Genomic DNA, 19272 nt, shown 5'->3' with positions numbered 1-19272 from the left:
CCAAAAATAATGTTTACATAAACATTAGGGATGAGCGATGCAAGCTTCGGATCCTAGATCCGAAGTCAGTTTGCTCAATACTTTGTTTTAATGCTGTACGGAGATCTGAAGATAAAAATGATTTTAGAGGAAAAATTTTAGGAAACATTCTTTCCTATATATTTACTTGTATACAAAGTGCAAGTGCTGCCAAAAAATACAAGGAAGAGGCGCTCCAATACAACCTGTATATCACATAAAGGAGGGCCTCATTCACATTGTGGTACACTTGTTTAGGTAGTGGGACTCCTACAGTCATAAAGCCTATGCACTAAGTGAAAGGGCTGGCAAAAATTGACAAGGAACAGAGACTACAATACACCCTTTATTACACATAAAGGAGGGCATCATACACACCCTTAAAAAATTATGATTGATGGCCTGCTGGTGACCCTCTAAAACATTAGGGCTGAGGGCCTGCTGCTGATCTGACCATCTAAAACATTATGGGTGAGGGCCTGCTGCCGAGCTGACCATCTAAAAAAATTTGCGGCTGAGGGCCTGCTGCCAAGCTGACCATCTAGAGAATTTTGTGGGCGAGGGCCTGGTGACCATCTAAAACAGACAGTGTAGGGAGTGATATAGGAATTATTTTAAGGACTATTGTTGAGTGTGGCAGCAGCAATATATATATTTTAGCGCAACCTGCGATAAATTGCTAAAAGTTCACAGACTCAAAAGTCCTTTGAAGGACTGTTGTGTGGGGCAGCAATATCTTTTTTTAATGCATCTTGCTCTAAATAGCTTGCAATAGTTAGGCCGCTGCAGACAGCGAAATTAGCTGCGCCACATCTCCTGTGTAAATTGTGCGCATCCAAAAAATATCTGTGACATCCAGTGTCCTTTTTCCATAGACTGTGTATGCTGCGGACAGTGACATTAGCTGCGCCACATCTCCAGTGTAAAGTGTGCGCATGCAAAAAATATCTGTGACATCCAGTGTACTTTTTCCGTAGATGGTGTCCGCTGCGGACAGTGACATTAGCTGCGCCACATCTCCTGTGTAAAGTGTGCACACCCAAAAAATATCTGTGCCATACAGTGTAGTTTTTCAATAGACGGTGTCCGCTTTTGACAGTGACTAGTGTTGATCGTGAATATTCTAATCACAAATCTTTTACAGGGTCAGCTCACCTTCAGGCCCTCACCTACAATATTTTACAGGGTGAGCTCACCAGCAGGCCCTCACCTACAATCTTTAACAGGGTTAGCTCACCTGCAGGCCCTTGCATATAATATTTTAGAGGGTCAGCTAATCAGCAGGCCCTCACCTACAATGTTACAGGGTCAGCTCACCTGCAGGCCCTCACCTTCAAACTTTTACAGGGTCAGCTCACATACAGGCCCTCGCATATAATATTTTAGAGGGTCAGCTTACCAGAAGGCCCTCACCTACCATCTTTCATAGGGTCAGCTCACCAGTGGGCCCTCACCTACAATCTTTTACAGGGTCAGCTCACTTGCAGGCCCTCACATATAATTTTTGGGAGGGTTAATTGACCAGCAGGCCATCAATCATTATTTTTCAAGGGTTTATGATGCCCTCCTTTATGTGCAATAAAGGGTGTATTGGAGTGCCAGTTTCTTGTAATTTCTGGAAGCCCTTTCACTTAGTGCATAGGCTTTATGAGTGTAGGAGTCCCACTACCTGAACAATTGTACCACAATGTGAATGAGGCCCTCCTTTATGTGATATACAGGTGTATCGGAGTGCCTCTTCTTTGTAATTTTTGGTAGCACTTGCACTTTATATACAAGTAAATATATAGGAAAGAATGTTTCCTAACAATTTTTCCTCTAAAATCAATTTTATCTTTGGTTTGGTGCATATTATTGTCAGTCTGTAAAAGTGGCTTACTACTCGGACAACATCATTCCTAGCAGCAACCTGGGAGTCCAAGAGCCATCCAAACATCCTCCGCATGCTGTTTACAAACCATTTCAGTCGTGTTTCCATCAATTTCGGACCTTTTCGTATGAACCAGACACCCTTCCCTCTTCAGAACAGGGGTTTAATACTCGGGTTCTCCCATTGACTTCCATTGTGCTCAGGTACTCGGTAGAGCACCCGAGCATCACAAGTTGTTCGGCCCGAGCCCCAGAGCACCCAAGCACTTTGGTGCTCGACCAATACTACTCTTCTACCTATCCAGGCTGAACAGATGGAATAAAACTTATAATGGCACTACACTCTGTATTGGAGGCAACCGTCTGCTGCTCCTCATCATCCAATTCGCACTGAGAAGACGAACTGACGGTGGTCTGGCTATCACCCTGTGTACTTTCTTCCCCGATTTTCACCTCTTCCGCATGCAAAGCGTTGTCCTTAATTGTGAGCAGCGAGCGTTTGAGTAGACACAGAAGTTGAATGTCTGGTAGCATTATCGCCGCTCACCGTCTGTGTTGATTCCTCAAAGTTGCCCACTCATCGCTTGTGAAGAGCGGAAGCTGACTGGAAAGGCGATGACCATGTTGTACCTAGTATTCCACTAATGCCCTCTGCTGCTCACAAAGCTTGGCCAACATGTGGAACATGGAGGTCTAGCGTGTTCTAATGTCGCACAACAGTCGGTGAGATGGCAATTTCCAGCTCTTCTGCAGCGTTGACAGACCGGCGGAAGCTGTTGATGAGTTGCGGAAATGGGCACACACGCAGCGCACCTTCATCAGTAGCTCAGGCAAATTGAGGTAGGTTTTCAGAAGCCGCTGAAACACTAGGTTGAATGCGTGGGCTAGGCATGGTATGTGTGTGAGCTTGCCGAGCTCTAAAGCCGCCACCAAGTCACGGCCATTATCATACACAACCATGTCTGGTTGTAGGTTGAGTAGCAAGAGCGACAGCTTAGTCTGGTCTCTTATCCCCTGCCACAGCTCTGGGGTTTAAGCATGGCCTATTGTCGCTTCCCCACTGCAGTGCTGCTACACTGCTTCCAGCTACTGACTGATGTCTGACTGTTGCTGCAAGGATAACTCAGAGGTGGAAGTGGAGAAGGAGGCAAGGGAGGACAAGGGGGGGTTGTAGCCACTAATGTAGGTGGTGGCAGAAACCCTTATAGAAGTAGGGCCCGCAATCCTTGGCTTCGGTAGCACCTGTGCCATCCCAGGGTACGACTCGCTCCCGGCCTCCCCAACGTTCACCCAGTGTGCCATCAGGGAAATGTAGCTTCCCTGGCCAAAAGCACTTGTCCATGTGTCAGTCGTTAAGTGGACGTTCCCAATAACTGCGTTGGCGGCTGGGGACAAAGTACTGCGGGACAGCTGCCACCATCAGTCTACGAAAAGCTTCAGTGTCCACAAGCCTAAATGGCAACAATTTCAGGGCCAGCAATTTGGAAAGGTGCGCATTTAGTGCTATGGCCTGTGTGTGGGTGGCTAGGTATTTGCGCTTTCGTTCAAAGGCCTGGGGTATATACATCTGTATGGTACGCTGGGACACAGAAGTGGAGGTGCTAGCTGATGGTGCTTGCGAAGGTCCAAGTACATGGCGGGAGGCATCCAGGCCTGCGTCTTGTACAGGGGATAGGCCAGCACGTAACACAGGGGAAGAGGAGGCAGTGGTGTGACCTGCAGACACTGATTTTGGACCCAGGCGTTGCGTTCGGCCCACCTATTAGGATGCTTTGATGCCATGTGGCAGTTTATGCTGGTGGTTGTGAGGTTGCTAGTGTTCACGCCCCTGCTCATTTTGGTACGGCACAGGTTGCAATTGACATTTCTTTTATCGTCCGCACTTTCCTCAAAAACTGTCACAACCAGACAGCTGAGAAGCTCTGACAGAGGCCTTTCAGAACCTCCCCCTTGAGTTCTGTGTTGTGGTATTCAGCTCCTCCTCTCATTAGCGTCTCTCAGCTGTTATGTGTTGGACTAATTGTTTCCCTTTAAATTCTTCCCCAGAATGCTTTTCTGGGCGGCTTATATTTCTTCCTGGAGTATGTGTGCTTGCCCATCTGGTTCTCCTCTCCTCCACAAAGTTAAGTGTTACACTGTTATCTGTTATTTTCTGTTTGCTGGATCCCAGATGACCCTGACTCCCTCCGTGTCTGGTGTAGGGAGCCGGTGGTCGTGTCCCCTCACTATTGTAGGGTGCTCAGGGCTTTATAGTCAAGGTTCGTGGATATGCATACCTCCACCATTCGGATCTATGCATAGGCTGAGCAGCCAGGGAAAGTGCCAGGTCTTCTACAGGGGTCTCCCTTTCGTTCCTTAGCTTTTGGATCCAGCGAGACATTTATGCATGTTGTTTTGCCTTGTTACCTGTACACATTCCGTGACATTATAAGCCGCCCAAAACCGTCTTAAGCATGGATCCGGTTTCACTTTTGGCTGAACGCTTCCAGGGTCTTTCATTGGAGGTAGCTGACCTCCGTAAGACTTTTTCTCAGCTTCAAGTGACTGGTTCAGCTTGCGTTCATGGAGCTTGTTCTGAGCCTAAGATCTCGCTCCCGGATACGTTCTCCGGGGGTAGTGAGAATTTTGTGCGTTTTAGAGAGGCTTGCAAACTCCATTTTCGCCTTCTTCCCCATTCTTCTGGTGATGAGGAACGGAGGGTGGGGATCATTATATCGCTGCTCAGGGGTAACGCTCAGTCCTGGGCCTTTTCGCTGCCGGAGGGGGCACGGCCCCTCCGTTCAGTGGATGAATTCTTTTTAGCCCTGGGTCAGATATATGATGATCCGGATCGTATTGCTCTGGCGGAGTCTAGACTACGTCTCTTATGCCAGGGTAAACAATCCGCAGAAATATACTGCTCAGAATTTCGGAGTTGGGAAGCTGATACTGGTTGGAATGATGCTGCACTCCGAAGTCAATTTTGCCATGGTCTTTCAGAGGGATTGAAAGATGCATTTGCCTTTCATGAAAGGCCTATTTCTTTGGACTCTGCTATGTCTCAGGCCATTCGTATTGACAGGCGTCTTAGAGAGAGAGGAGAGATCTCTCCTTCCTGTCATACTCGGTCACAGGACTGTGCAGCGGTCCCATTCTCTGCGCAGGGGTCTCAGTCGCTGTCAGCCCCTTCTGAGCAGGAGCCCATGCAGCTGGGGTTGATTGCTTCTGACAATAGAAGATTCAGCCCGCATGGGAGGGTTTGTTTTTGTTGTGGAGGTATTAATCATTTGGCAAATATTTGTCCCTCTAGGAGATTCAGGCAGTTCTCTGGGTATAATAAAGAAACAAAGAGGAAAAAATCTTTGAAAAATGTTCCGTCTGTTTCTATTGGCAGGATTGAGGCGGAGATTGAAGATTTTCTGTTTGCTTGTAGTTCCCGTTTTGTCCTGCCGGCTAGGGTGGCGCTAGAGAGCAAGAACATTTTTTGTGAGATTTTTGTGGATAGTGGAGCAGCGGTCAATCTCATTGATAATCACTTTGCGATAACTCATGGTTTCCAGGTGTGCGCTTTGAGAAAGGATATTCCTGTATTTGCTATCGATTCCGCTCCACTTTCTCAGAAATCATTAAAGGGCATAGTTCACAATATCCGTTTAATTGTGAGTGATGCTCATGTTGAGGATGTGTCATGTTTCGTCCTTAGCGGTTTGCCCACCCCGCTGGTGTTGGGGCTGCCCTGGCTCACTAAGCATAACCCCACCATTGATTGGCAAGCGAAGCAAATAAATGGTTGGAGTGACTTTTGCAGAGAGAATTGCCTCATGACATCTGTTTCTGAGGTTGCTACTAAGACTATACCATCTTTTCTCTCTGAATTTTCGGATGTCTTCTCTGAGAGAGGAGTTCCGGATTTGCCCCCGCACAGGGAGTACGATTGCCCTATTAATCTCATCCCAGACGCCAAGCTGCCTAAATCTCGTTTATACAATCTTTCCCAACCTGAGAGGATCGCTATGCGTGCTTATATCTCTGAGAGTCTGAGAAAAGGACACATACGACCCTCGAAGTCACCTGTTGCTGCTGGTTTTTTCTTTGTTAAGAAAAAAGATGGTTCTTTAAGACCTTGTCTGGATTTCAGGGAGCTGAACAGTATCACTATTCGTGACCCTTATCCGCTTCCTCTGATCCCGGACCTGTTTAACCAGATTGTTGGGGCTAAAGTCTTTTCCAAATTAGATTTAAGAGGGGCATACAACCTGGTCAGGGTCAGAGAAGGGGACGAATGGAAGACGGCCTTCAATACCCCTGAGGGCCATTTTGAAAACTTGGTTATGCCTTTTGGTTTGATGAATGCCCCAGCCGTTTTCCAGCATTTCGTGAACAGCATTTTTTATCATTTGATGGGAAAATTTGTATTGGTGTATTTGGATGACATTTTGATTTTTTCTCCCGATTTCAAAACTCATAAGGAACATTTACGTCAGGTCTTGCTCATCCTGCGGGAGAATAAATTATATGCGAAACTGGAAAAATGTGTGTTTGCGGTTCCAGAAATTCAATTTCTGGGGTTTCTTCTCTCCGCTTCTGGTTTTCGCATGGACCCAGAGAAGGTCCGCGCTGTGCTTGAGTGGGAGCTTCCTGAGAATCAAAAGGCGCTGATGCGTTTTTTGGGCTTTGCCAATTATTACAGGAAGTTCATTTTGAATTATTCTTCTATTGTTAAACCACTCACTGATATGACCAGAAAGGGGGTAGATTTTTCTTCTTGGTCAGTAGAGGCGCGTAAGGCTTTTTCTGATATCAAGGAGAGTTTTGCTTCCGCTCCCATCTTGGTGCAACCTGATGTTTCGTTACCCTTCATAGTTGAGGTTGATGCTTCTGAGGTGGGTGTGGGGGCGGTCTTGTCTCAGGGTTCCTCTCCTGCCAATTGGCGACCGTGTGCCTTTTTCTCAAGAAAACTCTCCTCCGCAGAGAGAAATTACGATGTGGGAGATAGGGAATTGTTGGCCATCAAGTTGGCTTTTGAGGAATGGCGCCATTGGCTAGAGGGAGCCAGACACCCTATTACCGTATTTACTGACCATAAAAATCTGGCCTACTTGGAGTCAGCCAAGCGTCTGAACCCGAGACAGGCCAGATGGTCGTTGTTCTTTTCTAGGTTTAATTTTGTTGTCACGTTCCGCCCTGGAGTTAAGAATGTGAAGGCAGATGCCCTGTCACGTTGTTTTCCGGGAGGCGGGAATTTTGAAGACCCGGGTCCCATTTTGGCTGAAGGTGTGGTGGTCTCTGCTCTTTTTCCTGAATTGGAGGCAGAGGTGCAGGCAGCCCAGTCAGAGGCTCCTGATCTTTGTCCTCCTGGGAGGTTGTTTGTGCCTCTCGCTTTAAGACACAAAATTTTTAAAGAACACCACGATACGGTCCTTGCTGGGCACCCGGGGGTAAGAGCCACACTGGATCTCATCGCTCGGAGATTCTGGTGGCCTGCGCTTCGTAAGTCGGTTGAGGGTTTTGTGGCAGCCTGCGAGACTTGCGCTCGTGCCAAAGTCCCTCATTCACGGCCATCAGGTCCTCTCCTTCCCTTACCCATTCCTTCCCGTCCTTGGACACATCTGTCCATGGACTTTATCACGGACCTGCCTCGTTCCTCGGGGAAGACTGTGATTCTGGTGGTGGTGGACCGTTTTAGCAAAATGGTGCATTTCATCCCTTTTCCTGGTTTGCCCAATGCTAAGACGCTGGCGCAGGCATTTGTTGATCACATTGTCAAATTGCACGGTATTCCTTCAGACATAGTCTCTGATAGGGGCACGCAGTTTGTTTCCAGATTCTGGAAGGCTTTCTGTTCTCGCTTGGGGGTTCGGTTGTCATTCTCTTCTGCTTTCCACCCGCAGTCGAATGGCCAGACAGAGCGCGTCAATCAGAATCTGGAGACATATCTGCGCTGTTTTGTGGCAGAGAATCAAGAGGATTGGTGTTCTTTTTTGTCCCTTGCTGAGTTTGCTTTAAATAACCGTCGTCAGGAGTCCTCTGATAAGTCACCATTTTTTGGTGCATATGGGTTTCATCCACAGTTTGGGACTTTCTCGGGAGAGGGGTCTTCTGGTTTACCTGATGAGGACAGATTCTCCTCGTCTTTGTCATCTATTTGGCAAAAGATTCAAGATAATCTAAAGAGCATGAGTGAGAGATATAAGCGTGTGGCTGATAAGAGACGTGTGCATGGTCCGGACCTGAATGTTGGTGATCTGGTGTGGTTGTCTACCAAGAATATCAAATTGAAGGTTCCCTCCTGGAAGTTGGGTCCTAGGTTTATTGGGCCTTACAAAATCCTGTCTGTCATCAATCCTGTTGCATACCGTCTTGATCTTCCTCTGACTTGGAAGATCCATAATGTTTTTCATAAGTCCTTATTGAAACCTTATGTTCAACCCATTGTACCCTCGCCTTTGCCTCCTCCTCCGATTATGGTTGATGGGAATCTTGAATTTCAGGTCTCTAGGATTGTGGATTCTCGTCTTGTCCGCGGTTCTCTTCAGTACCTTGTTCACTGGGAGGGGTATGGTCCTGAGGAGAGGATGTGGGTCTCAGTGACGGACATTAAAGCCTCTCGTCTCATCAAGGCTTTCCATAGGTCCCATCCTGAGAAGGTGGGTTCTGAGTGTCCGGAGTCCACTCGTAGAGGGAGGGGTACTGTCACAACCAGACAGCTGAGAAGCTCTGACAGAGGCCTTTCAGAACCTCCCCCTTGAGTTCTGTGTTGTGGTATTCAGCTCCTCCTCTCATTAGCGTCTCTCAGCTGTTATGTGTTGGACTAATTGTTTCCCTTTAAATTCTTCCCCAGAATGCTTTTCTGGGCGGCTTATATTTCTTCCTGGAGTATGTGTGCTTGCCCATCTGGTTCTCCTCTCCTCCACAAAGTTAAGTGTTACACTGTTATCTGTTATTTTCTGTTTGCTGGATCCCAGGTGACCCTGACTCCCTCCGTGTCTGGTGTAGGGAGCCGGTGGTCGTGTCCCCTCACTATTGTAGGGTGCTCAGGGCTTTATAGTCAAGGTTCGTGGATATGCATACCTCCACCATTCGGATCTATGCATAGGCTGAGCAGCCAGGGAAAGTGCCAGGTCTTCTACAGGGGTCTCCCTTTCGTTCCTTAGCTTTTGGATCCAGCGAGACATTTATGCATGTTGTTTTGCCTTGTTACCTGTACACATTCCGTGACAAAAACGTGGCAGACTGCGGAAAACCTACCCCTTGGCAAGGGAGATTGCCGCAAGGGGGTGCTCCGGGGAACAGTTGCGGACCTGTTTGGTGTGGACCGCTTTCTCCCTTTTGCCACCCCACTGCCTCTTCCAGCCTGTTGTGGTGCTGCGGATCCCTCCAATTCTGTACTGCTGTCCTCGCACACGTTACACAGGAGCGCAGGTAGACTGAATGTTACTGATATTTCGGATACACAAATGTCATACAGGAGATGTAGCGCAGGTAATGTAACTGTCCGCAGTGGGCACCTTCTAAGGATAAAGTACACTGGATGTCTTAGATATTTTTAGGCTGCGCACACGTTAGACAGGAGATGTAGCGCAGATAATGTCGCTGTCTGTAGTGGCCAAACAATTGCAAGCTATTTAGCGCAGGTTGGGGGCTAAAAATATATATTGCTGCTAGATACAACTATAGTCCTTAAAAGGACTTTTGGGTCTCTAACAAGTTTTAGCAATTTAGTGCAGACGAACACATGTCATCGGGTGCTATAAAGCACCCGATCAAGCATTCTGGCCAGCCAATCACTGTAATGCTAGCAGCCAACATGGCTACGGCATTACAGTGAATGGCAGTACTTACCTGCATGTTTATTGGCTGCATAGCAGGCAACAAACGTGATGGGCGGAGAGTCTAGCATCGTGCTCGAGCACACGCGGTATTCGGCCGAACACCATGATGTGCCGCCCAACACTAGTTATCACCAAAGTCTCAAGGGACTTGGCTGAATAACTTCAACATTTGATTATTAAACTTGAAAAACATTTTAAAACAGGTATCTGAAGTCGGCTTCAGTACCAACTGGTACCTGTCTCCATATCAGATCTCAATACAGCATTAAAACAAAGTTTTGAGTGAAGCGACTTTGGATCTAGGATCCGAAGCTCACTTTGCTCATTCCTAAAAAAAGATACAAAATTAATTAGTGCCCAATATTTCTTTATAAGAAGGTGTGCTGCTATGATTAGTTGTTTAAATAAAAACAAGGGCTTGTGTTCATCTTCTGGGTCATATAGACCCAGAAGAGCCTTAGTAGTGGATACCTGGACCCCAGTGCCGCAGACTTGATTGCTTTTGTGAAAAACTCTTACCACCAAGCTTTCACAGAGGACACTCTCACAAGTTATGAAAGAAGATGACACTCTATTTCAAGCATCTCCAGCATGTGTCTGAGGCAGAGGCAGAATAGAGACATGTTTTGTCTGGGGTTTTATATCATTCAGTCAATTTGTAGCTGTTTTCTTGTATACGGACACAATGGGATAACTTGTGTGAGGTAAGGTTGCCTGTTCTGTGAAGAGGAACTCTCAGGACAAATTGCATTCCCAATGTCTAAGGAAAGCAGGTTTGATCAGTGAGGTCGATGAACTAAGTCTACTGTATAGTGGTAACATTTTTCTAGTAGAGGTTGCGGGGCAGTTGATAAGTGCTTCATACCAGACAAACAAACGCACTATGTTTCCCTTAGCCACATAGAGTAGGAAATAGTGTAAAAAAAGATATACGTACGGTAGGTGGCAAGGAGAAGCTTTGTAGTTGGAGAAGTGAGGTCATGTCATTGGAACCAAGCACTAATTGTTGTCAAATAGGTTAATGAGGGGGAAAGAAGATGAACAGTGCGGATTTGGGATGTCTTCTCAGAGAGCATTGGGAGTTTAATGTAGTACATCTTGCAAAAGTAATAAGGGAGAGAGAAAGGGGACAGTGCAATGTGAGGATTGAAACCACTTCCATGCACTTATAATTGCTCAAATCATGGGGCTAAATGCCATGTGCAGTGTTGAAGGAGTGGCACTCCCAAGTAGAAAAAAGCAGAACGGGGATCCCACCAATTCCTGCTCCATAGTGACCCAGTATTTATGTATGGGGGGATGTCAAGCAGTCCACCAACATAAGCACCCCCCTGCCATACAGCTCGGGTCCAGAAGTACAATTCCTCCCCTTTGTTTGGGCCAGGAAAGTGAGTTATAGGAGCGTTTGGGCCTTTTACCACCCCAAATAAAGGTTGTAAACTTCTTCTTTAAAATATTGTAATAAGATTTGGGAACAGGAATGGGGAGCACCTGTTGGAGGTAGGTGAGGCAGGGGAGTATTAGAAACACAAGTAGCTTTTCCCTTCCAAATTATGAAAAAGTGGGGAAGGTTAACGGATCTAAGCCTGAACAGATCCTGGAACATTTCCCAATTCTTTATATATAGATATGCAGTTATCGTCATAGGACAAGTCCATATTATCCCTAGCTGTATTTAGAACCGCAGCCTTGTCTTGAAAGTTAAAGAACCTACAGATCACGTTTGGGAGAAGGGCACAGGGCTCTGTGGGCTGTCTCCAGTATTATGTATCTCAGACCAGTAGTCGGGGCCCAGTAGAGATTTGCAGATGGTGCTGATTACTAACAAGATATCCCCTGGGGCCACCGATTTATGGATCCCCCTGAAGCACAGGTTGTTGCAGTGCCCCCTATTTTCTTGGTCTTCCATGGCTTTGTGCAGATCACTTAGGTTAGTTTGGCAGTTTGAAAACAGCATGACGTAGCTGTTTGGAACTCTAGCACTGAGGCCTGTGTGTTTTCTAAGGTGTCTACTTGACCTCTGATGTTACGAATGTCTTGATGGAAGTAGGCTATCTCAGTTAGTACCGGTTCTAAAGATTTACAGACAGCTTGTTTTAAGTAGTGCTGAAATAAAGGGGAGTGTTGCGGCCCTGGGGCTCCTCAGCCTCTCTATCTCCGTCGGAGGGCAAAAGAATGCATTTACCAACCTTGGTAGAAGCAGCTGGCACCATCTTGGATTCGCAAGCCACGAATAATTTTGCAACTTTTTAAATAAGTTTGTCCATATCTCCACCTACAAAATGAGTTATTGAGGGACAGGGAGTATCCCCAGACTCTGTGTTTCCAATTTTCACCATAGCTGGTCTGTAAGGCTAGTGTAGGCTGCTGCTTTTCAGTTGGAATAAATGTTTTCCTCTAATATAGGCCATTTATTGAAACCACCTCTTAGGGGTTTTTGTGTTTCCATGGATCAATATATTAGATTATAGGTTGGCCTAGGCAGACTTGTGTTTTGGTTTTTTTCAACCATATTAACTATATATCTGTGTGACAAAGTGATGCCAGTGGAATTTTTTTTTAACTTATCTGATTCTTTGTTAAGAAGAATAAGTCATATGTTTACATCACTACAGCGTCTTACAATAGCAGATAAAGGTTAAGTAGTGATGGTTAGAATATAGAACCTGTCCTCCACTTGTATTGAGACCCCTATCAAAATTGGGGACATAACACGAACTAGAAAAAGCTGGTGCATGCAAATTACATAGCCCTATGTTCAAAATCAATGCACTATACTATCAAAGGTTAATAAAATATATCATGTTTATTAGAAATACATGATTAGTTAAAAACATTCATGATGGATTGACACAACAATCCACAAGAAAGGTTCCATATCGTGGTCATGGTGAACATTCCCAGGTGTGGTTGCTAGGATAGTTTTTGTTAGATAGATAAATAGATAGATAGAATAGATAGACAGATAGATAGCATCAAACCTTACACCATGTTACAGTACAGGAGGAACAGAACAGTTTGATATATAGTTTTGTAGTAAAAGTATAGCATAACTTTAAATAGATTAAAATCTCAACCCTTTCTAGTCTTACGACTGGAGTCCATTGTGGAAGGGGGGTCTCATTTGGAAGTGTTTTCTGTGTTAGCATGCATACCGAAATGGATATAAATCACTGATTAGGTCCACCCACTGGACCGACTGAAGCACAAGAAAAGTGGGGATTGGAATAAGATACAAGTTATACAGAATTTTTCCCACTCTCTTATAATACTCTTATCAGCTCCACCTGCTATTTCTAATATTACTAGAAGCATGGACTACATGTTAAAAGCAATAGTTTCCCTTTAGGTATCACCACAGTGTTTAGTTTAAAAAGGCAACAAAAACTACTTGTAATGCATGTCTTCTTCTGTACTAATATTTGCATTTTATTTCTTCTTTACAGATGTTCAGCAAATGGCAGTGGACTGGCTGACTGGAAATTTTTACTTTGTGGATCATGGCAACGACAAAATTTTTACATGTAATCGTAATGGAACTGTATGCATCACCTTGATAGATCTTGATCTCCACAATTCAAAAGCCATTGCGCTGGATCCAGTCGCAGGGTAGGATTATTTAAAAATGTGTTTTCTTTTTAATCCAAGCATATGTGTAGGGGCAAGAAAGTTTCAAATGTAATAGTAGTGTAATAAATGCGAGGTGTGATGGGGTGTATGAGCAGTGACTGAAGAACATTGATGATCCTAACTAAAGGAGGTAACCAATCAGAAGCTGATCACAGGATACCTGAGTGCTGCGACATTGATCAGACTTAACCTGTGGGGGAACCTAGCAGCAGGATTTAATTTCTATGCAATGCCTTCAGAGAAAAAGGGAAGCTTTAGGCTGGGTTCAGACCTGAGCGTACTGAACGTACGCTCTGTATGCGCGATTGTACGGACGTTTGCAATCGCGCATACAGAGACAAACGAACGCCCATTGTCGCGCGTTCCCGCTGAAGTCTATGTACTGGAACCCGCGACAAGACGCCCCAAAGAAGCTCCTGTACTTCTTGGGGCTTCGGGAGTTTTACAGCGCGATCGTACGCGCTGTAAAACGCTCAGGTGAGAACTATTCCCATAGGGAATCATTGGTTCTTGCCTGTTGAGCGTTTTACAGCACGTAGGAACCCGCTGTAAAACGCTCAGGTCTGAACCCAGCCTTACACATTTTCCATAGAAATCAATGGGTTATCTGTGTAATAGCATGTCCTCTACAGTGAATAAGAGGTGTGTTTTATTCAATCTCTTCCTTGGCCACAGCGTATGACCGCTGGCCAGAGAGATCAATCCATTATATTAGAATTAGAGATTCTTAACTAATCAGATTTAAACCGAATTTTGCAATAATTGAAGGTCAATTTTTGATGACTTGATTTGCACAAAAATATTAATCCTAGGAGACCTAAGAGTGTCATACATAACATTTTAGGCCAATTGGGGCATTTCAGGGTATTATTTGAAAAGTTGAAAGTAAAATGTGGGCCCTACTTTAAAATATTTGACAAAGTAACCCCTATAATACAGAATCATGACCCTTATCCTTTGTCATAATATTCAGACACCAGATATCTGGAAAGCCCAAGGGTTTTTAGAAACAATGGCCAACTATTACTAATATGTGTATAATAGCTCAAAAACTTTCTGCCACAAAATGTTACATCAAGTTTTAGACATATTTATAAAAGCAAATGTGCTGTGTCTCGCTTAACAAGGGGTTGTGGTTTAGCAGGAAAGTGGATGTGGCATATTGTAAAGGGCCATGGTCTAATATTCTCTAATTTGTCACAAAATTGCACCAACATTTTGGTGCAAAATAAACAACAGGTGGTAAAAAGTTAGATAAAAGTGTTCACCAAATTTATCATCCAGCATTAACCACTATGATAAATTTCTTACCTCTTGTGATTGGACCTGGCTTGAATTATGGGTCAAAACATTGCTTGTAATTGTATATATGTATTGGCTTAAATAGTGTAAATAAGAAATTCCTTTAAATGCTGGGGATCACCCCCTTCTTTGCTAAATGTAAGACTAGTAAATCTTTTCAAAAAGAGTTTTCAGTACAGGACGCAGCCGGAGAGCTGCAAAGAAAACATCAACATATGTTCAAAATGAAAGCATTGACGGCATCTGAAAACCTTTTCAAAAGTTTTTTTCAAATTAATTCCACAATTAATTATCAGATATATCATGACTTTGTCATCACAGGGTTCATGTAACAATTTGCAAACAACGATACTAAGTAAAAGCCTTTATCTCAAAAATTTAAAAATATTTATGGTAGAAACAGCTTGTCATCCATATGTGAACTTTTGTCAGTCTTTACTTAGTCTGATTGATTTTAAAATGCATCATTGCAATGGGTTTAATGCTGACAAGAACAGCTTGGAAGTACAACTCTGCACAGAAAGTCCTATCCGTAATCCTTCAATGGAGCCATATTGCCGAATGTAACAGATGGTGGCCTTGAATTGATGCTCTATGACTGCAATTATTTTTCAAAGTATACCAGTTTACTCTATCTCCTATCTGTATATTATCAGTCATTAATATACTATTACATTGTTTAGATTTTCTAAATAGAAACTTTATGGAAACTAATTGTCACGAAAATGGGTCCAAGTTATATTGGTGGGGATCTGAACACTGGTGATCCCACAGTAATTTTTAATGGTGTACCTCCAGTCCCCTATCGGTTTCCACAAGCATGTTTCTATTGGGGAGGAAATGTATAGGGTGTCAATCAAGTATGCATTCTGCCATCCTATATTGTACGGGAGGGAAATACCAATTGCTCTCACCATGAAGCTATATGACTGAATTTAAAGGAAGCATGCTTGACCAATCATCACTTTCTGCAATTAATCCCCCCTCATATGTGCTGATGTTGAAAGGCAGGGCACTGAGATCCTCTGTTCTGGCAATAGGTAGTGGTTCCATTGGTCAGATGCCTATTCTCTAATGTATCATCTATTCCAGGCATGGCCAACCTGCAGCTCTCCATCTGTTGTAAAACTACAACTCCCACTATGCCCTGCTGTAAATTGATAGCTGTAGGCAGTGTGGGCTTGCTGGGTTGTAGTTTTGCAACAGCTGGAGAGCCTCAGGTTGGCCATCCCTGATCTATTATTTGCATAGATACATGTTAACAATTGAAATGTCTGTTTAACATCATCTTAACCTTTTTCTTAAAATTAAAGAAAAGATACTTTGTTCTCCTATAAGGGCAAACCCAAATTATTCAGTTAGCTGCATGTACCAGGTCACTTCCACCCACAACAGCCAATGGATGCATGATTCTTGCCAAATATGGATGAACTGTTTGGCATTACTCTATGATAGCTGTTAACCGCTAGTGGTGCTCATCAGAAGACCCATATGATATGCATTACAGTGACTTCTCAGCTGTTTCGACGCTACCTCTCCAGCATGCCTTGATGGTAGTTTTCATACTGCTGTCACACAACAAGGCTGAGAGCAGTGCTAAAGTCTTATGAGGAGTTACTTTCCAGTTGCCTGTTTAATTTGTCTGTTGCTTTGACTGTGCAAATGTTTTATCAGAAGCAACCCCTTTCAGGAATCAAACATCTGGGCAATCAGCCAATATCCCTAGATCCTCCTCTCACATATGTGAGCTCAAATTAGACCTATGTTATCCTGGAACACATTTTTTTTACCATTGTAAAGGCTTATTTCTAATGACATATGTTGGGAAGTAAAAGATTTTCACAGGATTAGAAAAACTTGGCTTCTTTCTTCCAGAAACACTGTTACACCTGTCCATCGTTTGTATCTGATATTGTGACCCAACTCTACTGACGTAAATGCTGAGCTGCAAATTGAAAATACTCCAAGTGGCCTGAAAATTTGTGTATGGCACACCGAGGCCTCCCTCTCTCTATTCTCTCTATTTATTTTTTATTTTTTTTGTTAATTTTTCTCGCTCTCTCTTTCTCTCTCCCAAATTGAATCACCAAAAATTAACATTCATACTTAACTTGAATTTTTATTCAATTTGGGTTGAATTTGAATTGTCTAGAATTGATTTTCTGATCTCTAGTGACAGCATACTACAGCAGTCTTCTTTCTTTGCAAACAGTATATAAAACTGGGAACACTAGAGAGATGAGTAGATCAGTAGAGATGAGCGAATTTTCCCAATTTTTTTTTCAGTCTGAAGAAATTAGATTCTGGTACAAATTAATATTGCTCTCTCCCCCCACACATTATACCCAAGCTAATCTGAAGAAATTGTTATCCTACTGAATTATATATATTTTTTAAAAAATTATGACAAATTTCAATTCTAATAAATCAAATCACTCATCTCTAGTTTATAGCACAGTGAGTTGGTTCAATTTCCATGGTGTTTGAAGAGCAAATGAACCTCTACATGTAGTCATGTGAGGGATCAGAAACTTTATTTCCTGATGTCTAAATTTTCACAAGCATCTAAAGCAGCGCTGGTCTGAAGTTTAATGTGCATTAGGCACCACGGTCAAGGTAGATGCACTTCTGCTTTGTACATAGCGTACTCCTGGTTAACCGTAAATGCTTTTAAAGTGCAAATATCCCAGGAATGCACCAATAATTCAAGTTCAAGGAATTCCAGGTTTGGTTCGATCTTTTCATTCACGTATATGTTACTAGCTTTCTATAAATCTTGTTCTATAAATTGTAAGAGTACCCGTAATGAAGCATTAGGTAACTATGGAACCCACAGCATGTGTGGATGGTCTTCTCTTTCCAGAGCAAATTCTTTTATCTGTGTGGCTGGAATTTCTCTTTCTTTGTGAACCTCTCAAGTCTTAAGAATGCTTTATTCTGCTCAAAAGAATCATTTTATTTGGCCTGATATTGCTGTGAAAAAAAAGTTTAAGATTGAGGATATATTTATAAAGAACTTCTTCTTAGACCTAATTAATGATCTCAACATAGAGGTAGTACCTCAAGTTAACAAATGCTTGAATAAAGCAAACATACACAAACAACACAAGATAAGCCGAACACTAGGTGTCCTTTTTCAAGATCTGTAGTAATCAAGAGCAATCTCAAGTGGAATCAGTTGTTTGGAGGAACTTGATGAATCTTATAAAAGTCTATGGTACCATACTATATAGAAATTGTATTAAAAAATGTTACATTTCTGGCTGAGGCAATAAGAGAAGCTACATGAGCTCCCTCCTTGGAACTTTGCATCAAGAAAGCTATCTCTACTTTACAGTACTCCAGTAAGAGAAATAATGAACTAGAAGGTCCAGAATCTGCATGGCTGTTAAATACTTTATTACAATGAGAGGGATGTTGCTAATATACTCTTCTACATTTTACACAGTCCTAGCCAGTTGTATCTTAATCCTGTATAGTGTTCAGCGCGAATATTCGTAAAGCAATTTTTTTTTTCCACGAAGATCGGCATTTCGAGAATTTGCGAATATTCAGAATATAGTGCTATATATCCGTAATGACAAATATTATTTTTATTTGTTTCACTCAGCTTGTGGGCCAATGATAAGGCTTAGCAACATCCCGAGCAACCAATAGAAAAGTTGCCTGTCGCACGCATTGCACAAATAATACATTGCCGATTTTCGCAGTCAAGAATATAATTTCGGATTTGCGAATTGACAAATATATGACAAATATTCTACAAAATATTCGCAAAATATCATGAATTTGAATATTGGCCCTGCCGCTCATCACTAATCCTGTATCCTCAGTTAGGAATTACAGACAAGTTTGCAAGAATCTTATTGCCAACCTGAGATTGTACAGAGAGACTTTAGAGAGAGGAGGAAAGAAGTACTACAACCTCCATCCTTTCTTGTATTCATACATTGCTATCAGGGAATATTTGCACAGGTAATTGTTTGTAACTATGTTTGATACCATTGGATATACTACAGCTCCCATTCTGCACTTTAGTAAAGATAAAAATATATTTCCTACAACTGGCCTGATTACTGACTTCAGTACCATTTGCTGGCCACATCATCTAATTCCCCTGCCTTACACCCATACAAAACTCATAGCACCCAGGCCAACTACCATCAGGTAGGAGCCCCAACATCAAAGTGTGCCCCAAGGGAAGAAAGGGTGCACCCTCTGTCATTGTTTGGCACTAGTTGGCATCTGTGTGAGGATTGCCACTTTGAATAACTGTTGCAGCCATAGCCACCACCACCCCCATCCTCCTTTCCACTCCTCCTTGGCTTGTGGCATATATTCATTACATTACATACACAACCTCTCCCTTCTCTCACCCCTTATATATTTACAGATGCGTCCACCCTTCATTTGGCTTAAATTTGGTTTCTCATTTTTTTCCACTTAATGCAATACATACTATAAACTAGCAAATCCTATGACAGGCTGTAATTCATAACACAACCACTGGGTGTCCACACATAGACACATATAGGATCAAAACCTTGTGACACAATATCACAAATTATGTTTTGTTTTTTTTTCCTTAAAAAAAGTTTGACATCTCATACCATACTTTTTGGGATATTTTGGGCCAATGTAA

At 43.2% G+C, this 19272-nt stretch overlaps 1 protein-coding gene across 1 annotated transcript in view; it reads left to right on the top strand.

The window, feature by feature from the left end:
- LRP1B (LDL receptor related protein 1B) overlaps window positions 1–19272 on the top strand; it is a 1294122-nt gene that overhangs the window by 453806 nt on the left and 821044 nt on the right. The window contains 1 exon segment of the mRNA XM_044303104.1: window positions 13145–13307. Within this exon segment, the coding sequence (XP_044159039.1) occupies window positions 13145–13307 (163 nt within the window).

The sequence above is a fragment of the Bufo gargarizans genome, chromosome 8, assembly GCF_014858855.1.
Source record: "Bufo gargarizans isolate SCDJY-AF-19 chromosome 8, ASM1485885v1, whole genome shotgun sequence".
In the NCBI taxonomy this organism is placed as follows: domain Eukaryota; kingdom Metazoa; phylum Chordata; class Amphibia; order Anura; family Bufonidae; genus Bufo; species Bufo gargarizans.
This window is presented reverse-complemented; position numbering and strand designations above follow the sequence as displayed.